Here is an 18,502-nt window from a genome sequence, read left to right as displayed (position 1 = left end):
CTGCAAACACCCAGCGACACGTGATAACTTTGACGCCCTTGGCTACCGCTCGTGGTACCAACTTCCATGTCTTATGGCTCTTTAGTGATTGCAACTCTGCAAGCATGGCTTCTTTCCATCGCAACCAATGCTTGCTCCGACGCGCCTGCTTGTAGGTGGTCGGGATCTTCATGTCCATGCCAGTGGCCAGCACATGGCCTACCACATAATCTCGTAGTCGTACGCTCTGTTTCTGCGTTCGTCTTGGGCGTTTTAGGCATGGCTCGACTGGTGGCTGTTGCTTCTCAAATCCGGTCACCTCTTCCTCAGTTGAAGCAGGTTTCTTTCGCGCTCTTCGCTTGCGCTTCTTTTTCGCTTTGGTAGCCACTTCTGTCTCCTCAGCCGGCTCTTGCACGGCAGCCGGTGCAGCAACACCAGGCTGCAACTCAGCACTGTTAGTAATCGCATTATCACTAGTCGTAGGTGAGTCAGCCGTCGACGTTCTCCCACTGGAACTCTGCACATTCTCAGCTGTAGCGTCTGCTATTGGTAGCACTTCAAGTTGTTGAGCAGTGCACACGTCCTCCTTTCCAGGCAGATATGTCACCATGCTCGTCTTTATCCGTGTCACCGGAACAGTCTCAGGTAGTTGATGGTCTCCATCATGGAATGCATTTTCCAGCAGCTGCTTCACGTACGTCCCGTTCGCCGTGAATTCTTCATGGAAGCGCACGTTGCCCCCACGAGCAGTGACCACCTGAGCTGTTTCCAGATCAAGAAACTTGTAGCCAACAGTAGTATCACTGTAGCCGAGTAACAATGACAACTTTGCCCTTGGTTGAAGCTTCTCTTTCTTTTGTCTTGATTCCGGAGGCACACGCACATGTGCAATACATTCCCAGATTCGTAACTCATCGACATCAGGTGCACTTCGAAATAGCTTGTGAATCGGAGTGACCAGCCCCAGTGACTTTGTCGGTAGTTTGCTCAGTGTGGCAACTATATGCAGTAGTGCCTCACCCCACAGCGTATTTGATAGACTCGTAGCACTTAGCATAGCCCGAACACGAGGCATCACGATGCCATTTGCTCTCTCCACAATTCCGTTTTCTTGTGGTGAATAGGCGTTCGTGAATTGCTGTTCGATACCATTCTCTGCACAGTAATTGGCCAGCTCAGTACTCGCAAGTTCGCCGCCTTGGTCCGACCGCAATCGCTGAACCGCAAGTTTAGGTAGCTTCGTCTTCAGTTGAGTCAACAGCACCTTGATATGCCATGTCGCTTCACTCTTCTTTTCAAGTAAATACGCCCACTTGTATCTAGTTGACTCGTCAATGATGAGAAGAAACATGATGGCACCTCCAATCGTAGGCTCGTTCACCGTACAGATATCCATCATGAGTTTCTCTAGTGGCTTGGGCTTTCTCACCAATATTCGTGAGTGCGTCATGCGTCTCGATTTGCTAGCCGCACATGCAACACATTCGTAGGAGCTAAGACCATTTGCATTCATCTTTACTCCAACATCGAGCTTGTTTAAAAGTACTCGCACAGTGTCCATACTGGCGTGGCCAAAGCGCTGGTGAAGCAGCTCCATGCTTTTCTTGCTGTCAAAGTTCTGCTTCAGTGCCGCCATCACCATTACACCAGGCACCCGCTCAGTACGTAGACGATAGATGTTTTCGTGCATTGCAAACTTCAGTATAGTCCCAGGCTTGGACATCCAGGCCGTACGCTGGTCATGCGAGCACGTCAGCTTGTACTTCCCGGTCATCTGCAGATAGCCTAGACTGATAATGTTCACTTTAGCGTTGGGAGTGTACACCACGTCGTCCAGTAGCCGATCCTCCATCATTCCAGTTGCCTGTTTCATTACACGCAGTAGTACAGAACCACAGACAGATGCATGCTCAGTAGTGCCGTTAGCAAAGGCGAGACGACTTGCACTGTCCTCACGTATGGTAGTGAACAGAGCAAGGTCGCCACATACATTGGCCTGGGATCCAGAATCGAGGATCCACTCGACCGCATCGCATTGCATACCTTGATTGTGGGCAACTGCATTGACTTGCCATGATCTGGTTGATCCATCGCAGGGTGGACCAGCAAATCGACGTGGAGAGCGCCGAGGTGACATATCACGTCTACGATTACCATCGCGGTAACCATGTTCATCATAACTTCTGCCACCACCACGAGGAGGTGAAGGACCACGCTCACGAGGTGGCCCATCACGCCACTGCTGCTGCTGGGGCAGCTGCGGTCCATAGCGGCTTGGTGGGTCATTACGCCACTGCTGTCGTGGCTGAGGTCCATAATGACTGGGTGGTTCACGAGGTGGCGAGCTCAAACGTCCACCCCATCTCGGTGGAGGTGACGAACTGCGTCTCGGTGGCCCCCACGGCAAAGCATCAGTGCGTCCACGAGGTGGCGATCTGCCACGCCAACCTTGCATACCAGGTGGTGACCGACTGCGTCCTCGATTGAAGTACATAGGCTCATCACGAAGTGGAGAGCGTCCACGTGCTTCACGTCCGTACTGACGTCCTTGCTGATACGGACTCAGTTGCATCTGATTCCCATAACTTTCGTCATGTCCTTGGCTTCTGAGTATGTCCAAATGGATCCCTTGAATGCCATCTCCGCGCACGAGCGGACCCCCTTGTGATCCACCCTTGTTGTGCTTCGGCTCAGGCAAAGGTTCAACATTCGACACGCCCTTCAGCTCTTGACTGATATGGAGCAGTATCTTCTGCCACGTAGGTACTGATCCTTGAGACTGCACGCCCTCCCACTGGCGCTGCACAGCGTCCGTCACAAGTGTCTGCACCGCTTGTTGAACTGCAACATCAGCTAGAGCAGGTACTGCAGGCGGCTTCTCTTCCAACTCCAATTGTTGCGAGGTAGCCATGGTACTATTGGGGAGGTTCAGTCCTGCTTGATCATCGTCATTCGGGCTTGCAGGAGATGTGGGCGAGTACACTGGTGACGCCTCCGCATCTGGTGACGCATTGCCAGTTAGGTCCACAGTCTCCGTGTCACTTCCCGCACACAACGACACTCCAGTAGTCAGACCTTGAGCATCACTCTCACCTTGAACGACTTGCACACGACGTACAGAGCCAACGAGTGAAGCAGGTGGCTTCCTGCTTTGCTTCTTCTCTGCAAGCTTTCTCGCTAGTTCTGCCTTGAGTGGTTTGCCCGTTTGATCCGTGCATTCAGCGTACCAGTGACCGTCACCACTGCAGCTGGCGCACTGAGTACGCTGCTTCTTATCGACCACAGCCTTCATTTGCTTGCGTTGCAGCTTGCCGCGCTTGCGATTGTTGCCGTTACCCCTACTTGCACCTTGACCACCAGCGACATGGGCCACCTGCATAGGGCGTGCCACATCAGTAGCCGGCCTCGACTGTAGCTCGAGCTGGTTGCGCAGGTGTTCAGCCGACCGGAGACGCTGCAACGCCTCTGTCAGCTTCAATGATTTGCGATCATTACTGTTAATCCAGTTTGCGTGTTCTCGAGCAAGGTCACGAAACACCAACACGACATTCGACAACAGCAAGCTGGCGTGCTGCCATTCCTCGAACTCGCCCTTGGCCTGACGCAGCATCGTCACCTTGCGCTCGATGTCGTCGACGTACACCGTTACAGACTCGTTCGTTTGCAACATCCTTGTCATGAGATCTCGCATCAGGTAATCAGGGTTGATTCCGTCGCCAGCCTCGAAGTGTTTGGTAATGTAGGTCCATAGGATAGACGCAGCCTCCACGTTGTCCCTCATCTCATCGATCTTGAATTTGGACCTCAAGTCCACTGACAGCGACAGTGCGAGTGCAGAAAATGCCTTGTTCTTTCGTGCGCAGTACCATTCGTTGTACTTGGGTCTCTGGTACCCGAGCGCAGCGTCAAAGCGCTCACCACCGTACGTAATGGCACCGAGTGTGCGTGGCTCGAAGTGTAGCGGCACTTTGCTGCGCCACGCCTTGTAATCGGCCTTAATCACGAGCTTGGGCAGTAGGATGTCCGGGGAGTTCCGCAGTGCCTTGGCGTACTCCGCCAGTTCCTTGTCGTCGTATCTCCCGCCGGGGAAGGTGTTGTCCATGCCCGCTTCCTCACGCCAGTTCTCACTTGCTCCACAGACGTCGCGCTGTTCCTCTGTCTAGGGCTGCCGTTAATTTGAGACTTCCGCAGAATGAAAATCTTGCATACCTTCAAGCAACCTTCGGATGAAAGGTTGACCATCCGTACTTTGGACCAATGATCGAATGAAATGCTCAATCTCGTTGTGCGACAGTGGTGTGTCACCACCCACAGTTGCATCTCCAGCCAATCCTTGCGATCCTTGGCTTCGATTCGACGAAACTTCCGCTTGGTCTCTCGAGTCGTTGTTGTTCAAACCAGCTGACACGTCAGCCGAGTTCTGCGCCCTGATTGGGCTCATAACCTGAGGTGACCCAGGGCGCGTCACCGGGCTGCTCTCGAGCTGTCTATCGCTTCTTAGAGTAGGTGCCATGAGGCAACTGACACTATAGTAGCAGTAGAAGTAAGAGCAGGTAGAAGAAGTACGTTTAACACAGTAAGTGCCGGGGCAAAGATCGACAGGACCGTGGCGTTCTGGTGTGGGGCAGTTGCTTGCTGCAGATAGCAAAAGCCGAAGTGATGCACTGCCACACACCCGAGCGCCAGCGTTCCGCAAAGTAGATTAGTTCATAGTATCTTCAAGTAAGTCTATAGTAGACACCAATAAGATGCCGTCCACTGCGGCAACACTTGTGCCGTGGCTCACTGCCAACCATGTCTCGATGCATACAAACATCAGTATGTTTGTACTCGGTCCCGCTGCAGTCGCGAAGCCGGAGTGCAGCACAGGTGCGTATGATTGAGAGCAGGATCGGGACTTGTACCGTAGCATGTATTGTAGGGACTTCAACTCACACGGTCTGGGTGCTAATTATAATCTGTTGTTCTAGCACTGTTCACCTGTTAAGTACTTATGATCCCTACTGGCCTGTTGTCAGTATTTTTCAGCTGTTAGTTGTTCTCGTTTCTAAGTACCCGCATAAAGAATAACAATTTTGATAGTTTTTGTGGAAGGTGCAGGCGAGATACACGGACACCAACTGCAACGAGTTGCAGTGTTACATGTTGAAGGAGACACAATATAATTAATATCTTCGTTATTTTTTATTTTACGTTGATGAAACTAATTTTTACGTTATTACCTATGCTTTGACGACAAGTAATAAGCCTCACATATAAAATAATAAAGTACTTCCATAGCGCAACTTGTAGAGACATTGTATGTATCCAGTGGTATGCATCAGTACTATTGAAGCTGCACGCATCTTTTGAATGTGGTTGTGACCTTAACGTACTCGAATCGAAAGGTAGATTAAATTGTTAGCAGGTCCCTAGTTCTCAGCACCCGAAGCGCTCGATACATCTAGCCTCTAATCATCAAATGTATGGTTGCCACATGAATCATTTCGCCACTTTTGCCTAGTTTGTAACACGAATGTGTAGGTTGTGGGCTCGGTTGACAGCTGTGGCTAGCTGTTCAGCTTCATAATCTTGAACACTACCGTCGCCAAAACGCACCGACCATTTGTACACTCCGTCTGAGAGCCGTACAGCAATGACGTCGCCAATGACCGAGCTGGATTCGGCTGTTTGGTCGGGAGCAACGTTGAAATTGCCCACTATTCTCCATTGTAGTGGCTATCCCGGTCGCTTGAGAAAAAGTCGAACGAGTCGATTCACCTCATAAAACCCGTCCTCGTTACTCTGTGTTGTCAGGGCTAGACGCCTAGCTGGAGGTCGACCTGGTGTACGTCGACCTGGAACAGTAGCCATAGCAGTACGTAGATCCAAAAGGTCCAACAAGGACAGTACAGCTAGTACGTGAGAACACACCCATCCTGATCGGATAAAGGCCTCGCATGTACATTGCAAGAATTTCCGTAGTCGTTCGATCGTCTCGTGTGACCAAGTTGGTAAAAGTTCGAAAGGATGTGGGTACTCTTGGTGCTTTACCATCACTCTGTGCAGAGAAAGCAGCTCAAACTCTAGCTTCAATTAAGTGATTCGTCTGGGGAAACGACCTTCGAGAGACTTCAGGAATTTAGTCACTCGTTCATTGTCCACATTAGCTCCAAGCATACCCTGACCACCAACGATATGCTTTGTATCGCTAAATACGACAGCACTTAGGCGTCGTAGACGTCCTCTGCCTTTGTAGACGAGCTTGTAGTTACGTTGGGTAGCAACCAGAAGTTCAGCTTTTACCATCATTTCTGGTGGAACGGGACCTTCGCTGAAGTGGGCGACCCTAAGAGGGCAAAGATCCTCTCCATCAGCCTTAAGAATTCTAGGTAGAATGCCGCTTAGTACACCATTGGCGGATGCACGAGAGCTGGGAACGCAGGTCTTCTTAATGACGCTGTGGTGCGACTCAATCCCCTGTTGACTCTGTAATACTCCTCCAACTTTGGCCCCGTTAACATGCCACCTATTCCATCTCTCACTCAGGTAAGCTTCTTTGAACCAACTCGCGTAGGCACTCTCTCCATTAGTAATCCAGTGTTCTGTAACTACGTCCGCAAGCTTAACGAACTGCTTGTGAGTGCGAGCGGCTCGAAGGAGGTCAATTCCGGGCCTAATCATCTCGGCGTACAGCTCTGCATTCACCAATAGAGTTTTTTTTGTCGCGAGTTCCGAGCCATATGAGGCCAGCACGTGATAAGAGTTACCTCTGGCCATACCTCACAAAAAGCAGACGCAATAGCTTCTAAATGGTCGAGACTTCCAAAGGCAACTTGTACTTCCACTCCTAGAAACGACAGAGCTCGTTCGCAGACAACCTCAAACATCTTGGCGTATCCAGCTTTTGACTCCGTCCTGACGAACATATACACCCACGGAATAAACCTGTGAACGTACTTGCCTTTGGACCACGTTAATCCGACGGAGCCACAGTCAACCACAGTCCACCCTCCAAAGTGTAGTTTATAAGTTCCATCAGTTGCACAGACGAGAGAATCACCTTGATCTCTTACTGACCGGGTTACATTTCCTGAAGACTCGTCGTGTTGTGACCACAACACCAAATGAAGTACCCTCATCAGGAGCTTGACCATCGAAGATGAATGTGTCAAGCACTATCATTTCATCCATCCGTCTATCGTTCGGGTCGTCTACGGCCATGAACTTTTCACGAGTATCACACACTCTCTGACTTGCCCAGGCAGTAAAAGTTACATGGTTTGAGATATCCCAACCATTAGCGGAGCTACGAACAAGAAATGCTTTGCGATTCTCAAGCTGTTTGCAGCTCGGTACCATGCGAGGGGATCTTGGTTCGTCGTGGTATCGATGATTTAGCATAGATCGGAGCTGCTTAGCTCCCCAACCCATGTCCAGCAACGCGTCCACTTCGTCTAGAAGTTGGGGGTGAATTCCTCGACGGGTGACCGTAGCTGGCTGTGATCCGTGACTTCCGGTTCGTTCGAGATAATACTGTGTTGGGGCTTCGGGTTCAGCCGCAGTTTTGATTTTGAAGCGAACCCCACAATTAATGTGCGAACGGCAACGATATACCCTAGTCAGTAGTCGATCGCTCTCGTATCGAGTTTCGTAGGTATAGACATCATTGCTTCTGTCGACCATCGCCCTGTATGCTGCCGAAAACGAGTCGAAGGTGGCTTCACGTCTGTATGGTCGCTGCGAAGCCACTTCTTCGTTTGCAGTCGTCGATATTCCTTCTACTTCATCTTCGAGCTCGAAGGCGGAATCATTCGAACTTTCCACCGCATGGTCGAGGTCCACATCAGAAAAGTCTATATCGCTCAGCGCGATAGAATCCGCGTTGCTGTCGGCGGCGTCGTTAGACCCAACAGCGGCGTTGACTGCCATACTGGGCCGGATTAAAACTTGAGCTGCTGCTAATACGAAGTCGTAGTGTTGATTATATTGCGAAAGTAGAACTGTCTAACTTACGATCGCTGTAGCCTGGAACCTTGGAGTTTGCTTCCAAGTGGTAGTCCATCAGCAGCTGTAACCTCGCACGTGTCTTCTTACGATTCGGTTGAACGGCGTTGCCACTAACATCATGATAGCGTTGGCGATCTGCTTCAATATGCTCCATCAGAGACCACACCAAGTGTGCTGGCTGCAGGGTGGAGGAGCTGATACAAGATGTGGCTCTATACGCCACCGTCACTCCGGATTGGCTCAGGAAGTCCCATGTAATCGGTTGTATGCTGAAGCAAATGTGCAAGTCGTAATCAAAGACGGACGCAACCGCTGGCCTGGAATAGAGGAACTCCGTTCGCTTTAGCGTTACTGGTTACGGCCATTTTGTGCGCGCTCAGCTCCAATTCTGGTCTAGGCATGAGTCCGAACCGAGACTTTGGCTTTCGCCTCTTCACTTATATCATCGGGTATCACATGGTGTTCACGGAAGACTCGTACTATTTCTGGATCCCGATCGTAGCGCCTCTAATTGGAGGTGCTATTGGCGATGGACTATTCATTATCTTCGTTGAGAGGCAGCACCCAGGCCTCCCGCAAAAAGTTACATCGGATCGAGAGCGAGTTCTCGAAAGTGCATAGGATATTTTTGCTAGACTTCTATCCAGTCGACTCAGTAACCCTCCATTAAAAAATCTTCAATCCATGTTGAGCTCGTATATTCCAGATGTCAGGGAACCGGAAAATGCAATACTAAGATTAATACATCGATGTGAGCTAAGAAAATTAATAATTCAATTATTTGCATTATTCCGGCCCATACTCGAGCGTACCTTGTCCACCGCACTCAGGTCCCACAAGTCGCGATTGTAGTTCAGAAACATTATCATCTCAAGCCTGGCTGGAGACATTCGCTTCCGTAGATCAGACAGCACCAGCTTAGCAAGAGAGAAGAAGCGCTTACACTCGTTAGACGTTGGCGGGATGTACGCGACGTCAACGTAGTGCGAGCGCTTCACGACCTTGCGTTTCTTGAACGCTGCTCTCACAATAGAGTACTCCTCGGCGACTCTTGAAGACGACCGTTCGAGATCAGGGGATCTAAATTCAGCGCAGGCTAATTTTTCCGCGACGTTTAGCGCCTCCCCACGCTGTAACTTGACTAGACCTTGCTCTAAATTGGGGTTGTTCACTATAGATGCCGTTGTTGACAGCCGAGGCTGTAGGGCTGGGTATTCCTTCACAACCTGGTCAAAAAGACGTCGCGAAGCGGACAAAGTTAGCGTAGACTTCTGCAGCTCCTTGGTAACGGCTTCAAAAACTGCTAAGTCTTTAAGAAGCGCCTTGACGCGCTCGTGCTCCGCACGCCGTAGTAGGAGAGGTTGCACATCATGCTCCACGAGGACATTGAGGCCCAGCTGAACAATTGCCGGCTGGAGTTTGGCGTAGCGCTCTACCATCTCGTACGTGCTCGACCATCTGGTGTCGTTCCTCAGCAGAGGAGACAGATGGGAGAAGAATGGCTCTACCTTTGATCGTACGCAGCTTGGACATCAAGGTATGGACCTTAATTATCAACTCGTCTTCGTTCTTGAGGAAGTCCTTGACCGCTAAATTAAAGCGGTGGCTAGCGCATCCGATTAGCGGTATAGCCATCTCCTTCCGGCCAATGTACTGGTTAACGGAGCAGTTATCGCCGACCATGAACTTCACTGCGCTCCAGGGCTTGTTGTATCGCGACAGCGTATCAGCGATTAGGTCGTACTGGCTCTGTGCGCTAAGATCTTCATCCGTCTCTACGGGCGAGAAAGCTAGCAGCACGAAGCGACGAGATAAGCACTCTAAGTCCTCGTAGTACTCACTAGCCGCGCTGCTACCGGTTTTACCGGTATTACCGGTGGCACTGTCAAATACCGCAAAGATTGCAACGTAGTGACGGTTCTGCTTGTCCAGCCGTCCAATACGAGACCAAATGATTCGGGCAGCTCACTGGCTACACGGCCCTCAACTACCTCGAACAGCAATACTATATAGCGGAGTAGCGTGTCCTCTGACACGGTAGAAAGTGCCACATTCAGCCGGGTGAGCCTTCGCTCCACAAATGCAAACGGGAGGCGCTCACGAATCACCCATTCAAGCCAACGGTGTAGATCCCGCGTACGTTGGCTGACTAGGCAAAGGTTTAGGGAATTCTGGCGGCGAACAGCTTCTTGGGCTTCTTGCTCATAGTCCTCGTGGTTGCGTCGTAGGTGGTTTAGTAGATTCGTGTAGCCGTTGCCCTTCTTGTACTGCTTGCCGCAGGTCGTGCAGTTGTAGAAGCCGTCACCAACCTCAGTGAAGAGCATTGAGCAAATTTGGCTGCTCGTTAGGACCATGATGGGTAGAGAGGGCACTGTAGCGGTAGAGGGGTGCCCAGAAGACTGTAGATTGAATTCTGAATGGATGTTTGGTAGGTTTGGACGTGGCCGGCAGCCTGTATTGTAAATGGCTGGTAGCAAGCGACCCTGTGGACTTTGTTGGCATGTACCTTAGCAATTTATGAATGAATTGTAACAAATTCAAAAATGAATTGAGGGGTAAGAATTAATAATTAAATTAAAAAATATAATTCATTTTTATGCATATTATTTTTTCGGGTTCCCTGACGCACGCAGTGCTCCACCAAACGAACCGTAGCCAGATATGGCTCGCAGACGACAAGACCAGGAAGCTGCCGATCATTCTAAAAAGTGTGCACCTCCGCGAGTGTCTTGCCGAGTTCTTAGGCACGTTCGTGCGGCCTCGGCTGGAACAACCAAGTCGCGCTGTCAAAAGGGGCCAATGGATCGTGGTTGAGTATCAACATTTGCTGGGGCATCGCTCTACTCATGGGCGTGTACATCGCGGAAGGAGTCAGCGGTGCGCACCTCAACACGGCCGTGACCTTCACACACGCGATGTTTGGCCGTATTCCATGGTGGAAAGTGCCGGGGTACGCTTTCGCGCAAACATTCGGCGCGTTCGTCGGGGCTGGGCTGATCTACATCTACCAGTATCAAAACATCATGGAAGAGGACCCAGACAAGATCGCAATGCACGCCAACTTTGCGACGTATCCGAACGAGAAGATCTCCAACCTCACTGCGTTCTACAGCGAGGCGCTGGCCACGGGCTTACTGCTAATTGCAATCTACGCTATCACGGATCAGCGGAACCGTGGCGCTGGTACCGTTGGTACGCCATTCGCTTTCTCTCTGCTCTTCATGGGGCTCGAAATGGCTTTTGGTATGAACACTGGCTATGCGCTGAACCCGGCGCGGGACTTTGGTCCAAGACTGCTGACGTTCTTTGCTGGTTTCGGCTCGAAGGTGTTTAGCAGTAGAAATTACTACTTTTGGATCCCAATCTTCGGACCAATGCTGGGCGGAGTCATCGGTGCTGGAGCCTACATTTTGCTGGTGCAAATCCAGCATGATGTTGAAGATGAGGAGGAGGACGTGTAGACGAACCTAGATTGAGTGACGACTAACAAAATTCTTCGTACTTGCTCAAAAATGACATGCATTTACATAAATCTATCTGCTTATAGACCTAAAAATGCACGTTATTTACTTATTAATGGAGACTGTAGTCTTCTGTCGCACCGACGAACTTACATGTTAGGTTGCTTATTGTCCTTAGAGCAGCAAAGTTTATTCATATGTCGAATGCGCTCCACACAACTGCCCCGTATCATTTCTTCAGATCCACATTGAGAGCCACGTGTTTCACTTGTCACGTATGAGGCTCTCCACGTGAGCGTCTCATGTTATCCATAAAGCATGATACTGCTTTGGAATCGCTTCATTATTCGTTTCTTCCAGCAGCCAAGAACACCAGCTAACACCTCAACCAACATGGAGGAAGCAAGCTTCGCACACAGTGGAGATATCTTCTCTCTCACCGACAAGTCCGGATACCAGATTCCGTACTACATCAAGACAGTAGGAACAGGCGGAGAAAACGTCGGGCACCGTCGCCGGATGCCACGATCGTACTCCACACACTCCATGCTGCACGAAACCAACCGCAGCCACGTATACATCACTGGAAGCGCCCGAGAGCATATCCCGTTTGTGACTAAGAGCGTACACATGCGGGAGTGTCTGGCCGAGTTTCCTGGTACTCTCGTGTTCCTCTGCTTTGGTATCGGGGTCAACAACCAAGTAAATCTCTCGGACGGCGCCAACGGCACGTGGCTCAGTGTCAACATTTGCTGGGGCATTGGCGTTCTCGTCGGTGTCTACGTCGCTGAAGGCATCAGCGGTGCGCACCTGAACACCGCCGTCACGTTCACACACGCAGTGTTTGGACGTCTTCCATGGTGGAAAGTGCCAGGCTACGCAGTAGCCCAAACGATGGGCGCGTTCTGTGCCTCTGCTCTTGTCTACGTGCTGCACTGCCAGCGTCTTATGGAGATCGACCCGAACGGAGTGACCACACAAGGCAACTTCGTGACGTACCCCAAGGACGGCATCTCGAACCTCACTGGTTTTTTACAGTGAAACATTGGGAACTGCATTGCTACTCATGGCCATCTACGCCATCACCGACGAGCGTAACCGAGGTGCAGGCCCCGTGGGAACTCCGTTTGCATTTGCCATGCTGTTCATGGCCCTCGGCATGGCATTGGGAATGAATACCGGTTACGCTTTGAACCCAGCACGTGACTTTGGTCCTCGTTTGTTCACTCTACTAGCTGGCTACGGCCCCAAGGTGTTTTCTTCCAACGCCCACTACTTCTGGGTCCCTATCATTGGTCCTCTTCTCGGAGGCGTTATGGGCGCTGGAGCGTATTTCTTTATTGTGCAATTGCAAGAGGACACTGACGAGGAAGAGAGTGTGTAGTATTCCTTACTGGTAATACACATTTGTGAATAGAAATCTGATCTGCTAACTTATTAAACGAGACTTATGAGATAGTCTCAACGCTATTGGAGCGTTTTATGGCGCTGCGTTAGCGGAGACTATTGTAGGCTGTTTCTTTCAGTGCGAGTAGAGATATCTGGACTGGATATACCGCGAGATTGCGTAGAGCCATTTTTTGAGTCGCGAAGGCAGCACGAGAGCCACCTGTATCCGTTGTGCGACGATCGCACCATCCTCATCCTGCACGTTGGCGATGCCGTACTGGAGCGGGCGCGGATGGTATTCGAGTGCACGTTGAGGGGTTTTCGAGTGCAGACATTTTTGCCACGAAATGGCGGCATGCCGAGTGCAGATAACACATGGCGATATCGTCGGCTCTATACTTGTCTTGTCCGGTCCATGCTTGTTTGAATTTACTACACTGTCCTTGGGGCCGGATGCAGAGCTCACCAGGATGTAAGAGGAGAAAAATACATGTATTTGTGAGAAGAAAACATGAATGAGGCTTGGATCCTGGTTCACTTCCTACACAAGGTACGCTGAGCTCCGCTAGTCCAGTCCTACGCTCACATGCTCAATGCCAACTGTCACTCCTGATCGTCTTAGCTGTCCAAGTCCTGATCGTCGTCGGCGTCACGGTCGACACTGCGGGGATGCGACTCGTGTGTGCTTGCGTGGGCGGCAGCACTCTTCGTAACATCGAGGCCAGTACGTCTTGATTCTACGATCAGCTGCACCAATTCCTGGCACTCTAGGAAGACTTGCTTGCCTCCCTCGAAGTCGACAAGCCATCTATATCTACCACCCCGACTTGAGTAGGCTTGAATTGTGCCAATCATGCTGATGTCTTCCGCCTCCTTATCGTTGCTGCAACATGTAGCTTACATTAGCTACGTCTGAACTAATGAAGGCAGAGCCTTGACGCATCTTCTTCCGTGCTCAAGCCTTAACCTCAGCAGTGCACTCGGTCATTCCCTCAAGTTGAACAAGGGACACTCGGTTTCACACCTTTCGAGCAAAAAACTAAACGGTGCACTCGATTTCCTAAAAAAAGCACTCGAAAGTAATATCGTTCCTACTGGAGCACTCCTAGGTGAATGTCCAGCATTGGCTTTTGCAGAGCGCAAAACGCTTTGAATTCTAGCGAGCTACAGGAAATAACAAGAGGTAAGCCACAGCTATCTGCTGGAGCAAGAACGCGATGGATCTTGCCTGGGCGCTTAAGATTGGAGAATGGCCGGGAACTGCTAGCGTGGTGCATTGCGTACCTTTGGCGCCAAGAAACGCGAACATGGCGGGTGCGTTAAAAAAAAACCGGAAACAATCTCCGTTTTTTTACCCATAATCATTTTGGACTGGAATCCGAGTGTCCATAATTTATTATAGGCACTCGTTATTTAGCCAGACTATGTAACAACAGACAGTACAATTACACCAGAATGCAACCGATTAGCATGCCCGAATATGCCAGACTCAGGAAGAGCCGGACGTGTCATCAGTTGACGTGTGTTCGGAGTATACGTATAACCGGATGTCAGTGTGTTGGCTTTGAAACTGAAACCCGCAAGACATTCAGCATCTAACTCTCAAGACAAAGTGCAGGGGGAATAACCTGGAGGTAGTCAACGCATCAAACACACTAACAAAAGACCAAATCATTGAAAAACTAGTTGCATTAAATGCACATGCACAGGTACCGATAGCGCAAATACTGTAGCTCCTTCCGACTTAGCAGATATAGGTTTTCAGCACCGGCAAATATCTCAAAAGCTAACAGCATATACATGCCACAATTGTAGCTATCAACCTCCACTCCAAGCTCGCTCGTGTATGGTCGAATTCGGTAATTTCTTGTAGCGAAATCTGGCAGCAATGCTACCATCTTCTCAGCGAGAGGTCGAACTTTTACGCCGTAGCTTGAGCTCATTGGATCATAGATAAAAACTTCTTTAAGCGACAGATCCATCATAACCGCACACCAGTGATTCTTGTTGCAGATGACAGGAATCAAAATCTTTTGGTTTGTCATGCCAGCAAACACGTTAGTGGCTGAGCTTACACCGGTGATGCACGATTCATCCCAACTGAGCCCGATTATGCCAGATTGGGTTTATTTCGCTACAAACCAAAACTATAGTAATCGCATACCTGTGCTGAGCATCCTTGGGCCCGTGTCTCCTGACGCGGCCGCTTGCTTGTGGCTTGCGATCGGTATGTGCCGTGGTGTGTACACACGTACGTCTTCGCGTACTGATCCCACTCGGCCGGGATTTTAGTCGCCGCGGAGCCCTGAGCATCTATCCTAGCATTCCGTACAGCCACTGAAGTGTTTGTTCTCACTCGAAATATCTAGCAGACAAGCAAAACGTGATGAGACGGTATAGACAAACACAACAGATAACTTAATAATGTACCTGGAGTGACTGCGCTTGGTACAGCGCTAGATAGGCCTCGAAGTCCTTCCACGACTGAAATTGTGTCTCTTGTGGTGACGAGGCGAGGACACAAATCTGACCCGATTCTTCACTTGCGCTACTGGTTACCGCCTCCGCCTCAGCAGAAGTCGGGCTCGACACTGGCTGCCAGTCACTCACGGAGCCGTCGGAGTCGTTGCTGGCGCTGTCGCTGTCGATACCCTCCAGTGCCAGGGGGCGCTTCTGTGCGCTGCGTGGCCGTGGTGCCATTTTCGTGCGTTTGGAGCCACGCGTTTGCTGGAGGGGGAGATTTTTTTGTGGTTCAGGAAACGGTGGCATACTGGTATACAGTATCTATACGCTATACCTAGTACGGATGAGTGCATACACAGATAATCGGAAGATAGGAAAGATTTGCTATGAGTAGAGTGTTTCCAGTCTGGCAAAATAGTCATTCTCTTTATTATAAAGGTCTCTAATAGAGACCTTTCGCAACCTGTTTTTTGTTGAGTTTCAGTCTTCTTTTGAGTTTCTAGGATGAGCCCTCTCAAATACGATACTCAAACTGGCCGGTTTGCTCAACGAGGAAAACCGGGCATGATTGTGGGCAAGAGCGACGAGACCAATGGCTATCATGTGTACATTCCCAAGGACAAGGTAGCTGTAGTGACCCAGCACATGAGCAACGTGGAGACACTCAGTGAAGCTCAAAATGAGCAACTTAAACGAGTACATATCGAGGAGGCTGAGGGGGTTGAGGACTCGGAGACATCGAGGGAACAAACTTCGAAAGAAAAGTCGAAGGGCAAGAAGAAGCGTGGAGGCGAGAGAAACCGCTGGACACGCAACAAACACCAGACACGCGCGGATACGCGGAAGACTGCAGAGACGGCAGCGAGCTAAGGTACTGAAGGGGAATAAGAGAACGAACGTGGTGAACAGTGTGCGCGAGGCGGATACGAAGCGTTACCTCCAAGCAGTGAGGAGCCGATTGTAAAGAACATGGCTGATAGCAATTGCAGAGGAGCTCAAAGCACTGGAGGGAAATGGAGTGTGGGTAGTGGTGGTGTCGCCAGTAGGCAGCCATGTATTGCATACTAAATGGGTCTTCAAGACGAAGACAGACGCTGACGGAGCTAAAGAGAGGTTTCAAAGCGAGGCTGGTCGCGTGCGGCAATGTTTGCGTTGCGTTGGGGAGTGCCGGCAAGGCACGGAAATGTCCCCAATGCATACGCGAAATTAGACAAGGAACAGCACCCGGATATCTACCTTGAATTCCGCAGGAAATGGAGATCGACGAGAAACGGTTGCGCAAGCTGGGTGTTAGTGGCAAGCGCAAGCTGGTCCTGCGTCTGAAGTAGTCACTGTATGGTCTACGCCAAGCAGGCTGGCTGTGGAGCAAGTTATTGCACTCCAAGCTGGAGGAGGCAGGATTCACGCGCTGCGTCACAGACATTTGCCTGTACTACAAGTGCCATCGGAAGGAGAGGATTCTCGTGGGCGTGTACGTCGACGATCTACTCGTCACGGCGTCGAAACCGTCCTTGGTTGACGCGCTCTTCGAGTCGATGAGCGTGCTGTCCATTAAGGACCTTGGTGAGGCGCGCAGGTTCTTGGGGATGCGCGTGGGGCCTGACGAAAGCGAGGGATATTCGCTGAACCTGCAAACGATCATTCAGAAGTTACTCGAGCAGCACAGGCTCGCATGCGCGAACGGCGTGCGGGTGCCCATCGGCGAGAAGAGCAACGACGCTGATGTCAAGGAGCCGGAGCTGCTGACGAAGATGGGAGCACCGGCAGTCCCGACAGTGCGCAGCTTTCAGTCGCTTGTCGGCAGTCTCCTGTGGATTGCACGTTACACACGACCTGACACTAGCTCTGCAGTCCACAAGGCCGCACGTCGCACGCATCAACCTACGACGAGCGACTGAAAACTGGCAAAAAGGATTGCGCAATATTTGAAAGAGACGAAGGCCTTGAAGCTCGTGATGGGGCATCGGCAAAGAACGAGCGCGAGGTCGTGATGAAAAGCTAGATCGGCGCAGACATTGCGGCAGACAAAATGAGACGAGAAGCCCGTTACTGGAGAAGTGGTGACGCTGGATGGCGCTTTAGTGCAATGGGTCTGTAAGAAACAGTCTGGAGTGACGTTGTCAACGATAGAGGCGGAGTTCACGTCGGCATCGCACGTTGGACGGGAGCTGCGCTTCCGGGTGGTGGAGCTTCATGAAGATGAACAATCAGGCTGCCATAAAGCAGCTGGGTCTGAGGAGAGCATGGCGAATGCAGATATTCGAGTGAAGTTCATACGCGACAACGCGAGAAAGGGCGCGATTAAGCACGAAAACGTAGAGTAACGTGCGGTGATGGCTGACCTCCTTACGAAGGTGCTTCCAGTGTCGAGGGTGACCGAGTTACGCAAGATCTTCAACTTGAAGTAAGGCGATCCAAGAGCGCGACGACCGAGGAGGAGTTTTGGAAAACGATTGTCTGGGCGGTTTCTTTGACCGGTTCAGGCGCCGGATCTAGGATTTGCAGAGAAGGAAGGCACGGATAGCTGCCTTGTACATGGCAAGGAGTAGATAATTAATTGCAATGACACTTCTACATCTTCACGTTAAATTCTCAAACTAACATCATGTATATAGCGGCATTTAAAGAACCGCTTGCTCAGCTGTTACAGCTGCTAATGAAGCAACAGCTGAAAGTGTGGACGGTAACGAAAATAACGGCAGTAGAAGCGATAGCAGATATTGATGTCCCTCCTCACTCGCTTGTTTTCTAAGCCAACATGACTCTTGGCATTTGGTTAGTAAAGAACCCCATCCTTTGATAATGTACTATCTGAGTACCCGCGGGGCACGATTACAGTTTTACAGTAGGTTTGGCTGTATACTTTATCGACCCGAGTTTTATGCTGCTATACGAGCAGTTGAAAAGTGTTATTACTGATTAATTTCGTTTTCAAGGTCAGTAGCAGATAATGAATGACGGTAAGACCTCTAAATTTTAATATTATCGTGTTGAGTGCTAGACTAATAGCTCCATGAAGTCGTATTCGGGCAGAATAAATCGGAATTTTTCCAAAAAGGAATTTACTATGGTTGAGGGGACTTTCCCTACACTTCATTTCATTACCGTACCGGTAACCACAAACAGTACCAGCGCAGCGTTCGATGGTCAATCACGGATGGACCTGATGGAATATCAGCAACCGACTCAGTATGGTGTCGCACACCCTCTCGGTTCGGGGT

The 18,502-nt window shown here is 50.4% G+C and overlaps 4 protein-coding genes across 4 annotated transcripts; 2 read left to right on the top strand and 2 right to left on the bottom strand.

Moving 5' to 3' along the window:
- Positions 1–5,478: 5,478 nt before the first annotated feature.
- On the bottom strand, positions 5,479–6,642 carry PITG_09207 (uncharacterized protein; the record flags this gene model as incomplete). The annotated part of the gene is made up of 3 exons (XM_002903458.1): positions 5,479–5,635; positions 5,750–6,048; positions 6,109–6,642. 3 exons carry the CDS (start codon positions 6,640–6,642, stop codon positions 5,479–5,481), a joined length of 990 nt encoding a protein of 329 aa, XP_002903504.1.
- A 99-nt stretch (positions 6,643–6,741) lies between these two features.
- On the bottom strand, positions 6,742–7,941 carry PITG_09206 (uncharacterized protein; the record flags this gene model as incomplete). The annotated part of the gene is made up of 3 exons (XM_002903457.1): positions 6,742–6,823; positions 6,871–7,033; positions 7,083–7,941. 3 exons carry the CDS (start codon positions 7,360–7,362, stop codon positions 6,742–6,744), a joined length of 525 nt encoding a protein of 174 aa, XP_002903503.1.
- Positions 7,942–10,564: 2,623 nt separating this feature from the next.
- PITG_09204 (aquaporin, putative) lies at positions 10,565–11,429 on the top strand (the record flags this gene model as incomplete). Its single annotated transcript, XM_002903456.1, has 2 exons — positions 10,565–10,694; positions 10,747–11,429. The coding sequence occupies 2 exons, from the start codon at positions 10,565–10,567 to the stop codon at positions 11,427–11,429; spliced, it is 813 nt and encodes a 270-aa protein (XP_002903502.1).
- A 393-nt stretch (positions 11,430–11,822) lies between these two features.
- On the top strand, positions 11,823–12,813 carry PITG_09203 (Major Intrinsic Protein (MIP) Family; the record flags this gene model as incomplete). The annotated part of the gene is made up of 3 exons (XM_002903455.1): positions 11,823–12,356; positions 12,412–12,419; positions 12,468–12,813. The coding sequence occupies 3 exons, from the start codon at positions 11,823–11,825 to the stop codon at positions 12,811–12,813; spliced, it is 888 nt and encodes a 295-aa protein (XP_002903501.1).
- Positions 12,814–18,502: the final 5,689 nt, after the last annotated feature.

This window comes from Phytophthora infestans, genomic scaffold (genome assembly GCF_000142945.1).
Source record: "Phytophthora infestans T30-4 supercont1.14 genomic scaffold, whole genome shotgun sequence".
Taxonomy (NCBI): domain Eukaryota; phylum Oomycota; class Peronosporomycetes; order Peronosporales; family Peronosporaceae; genus Phytophthora; species Phytophthora infestans.
This window is presented reverse-complemented; position numbering and strand designations above follow the sequence as displayed.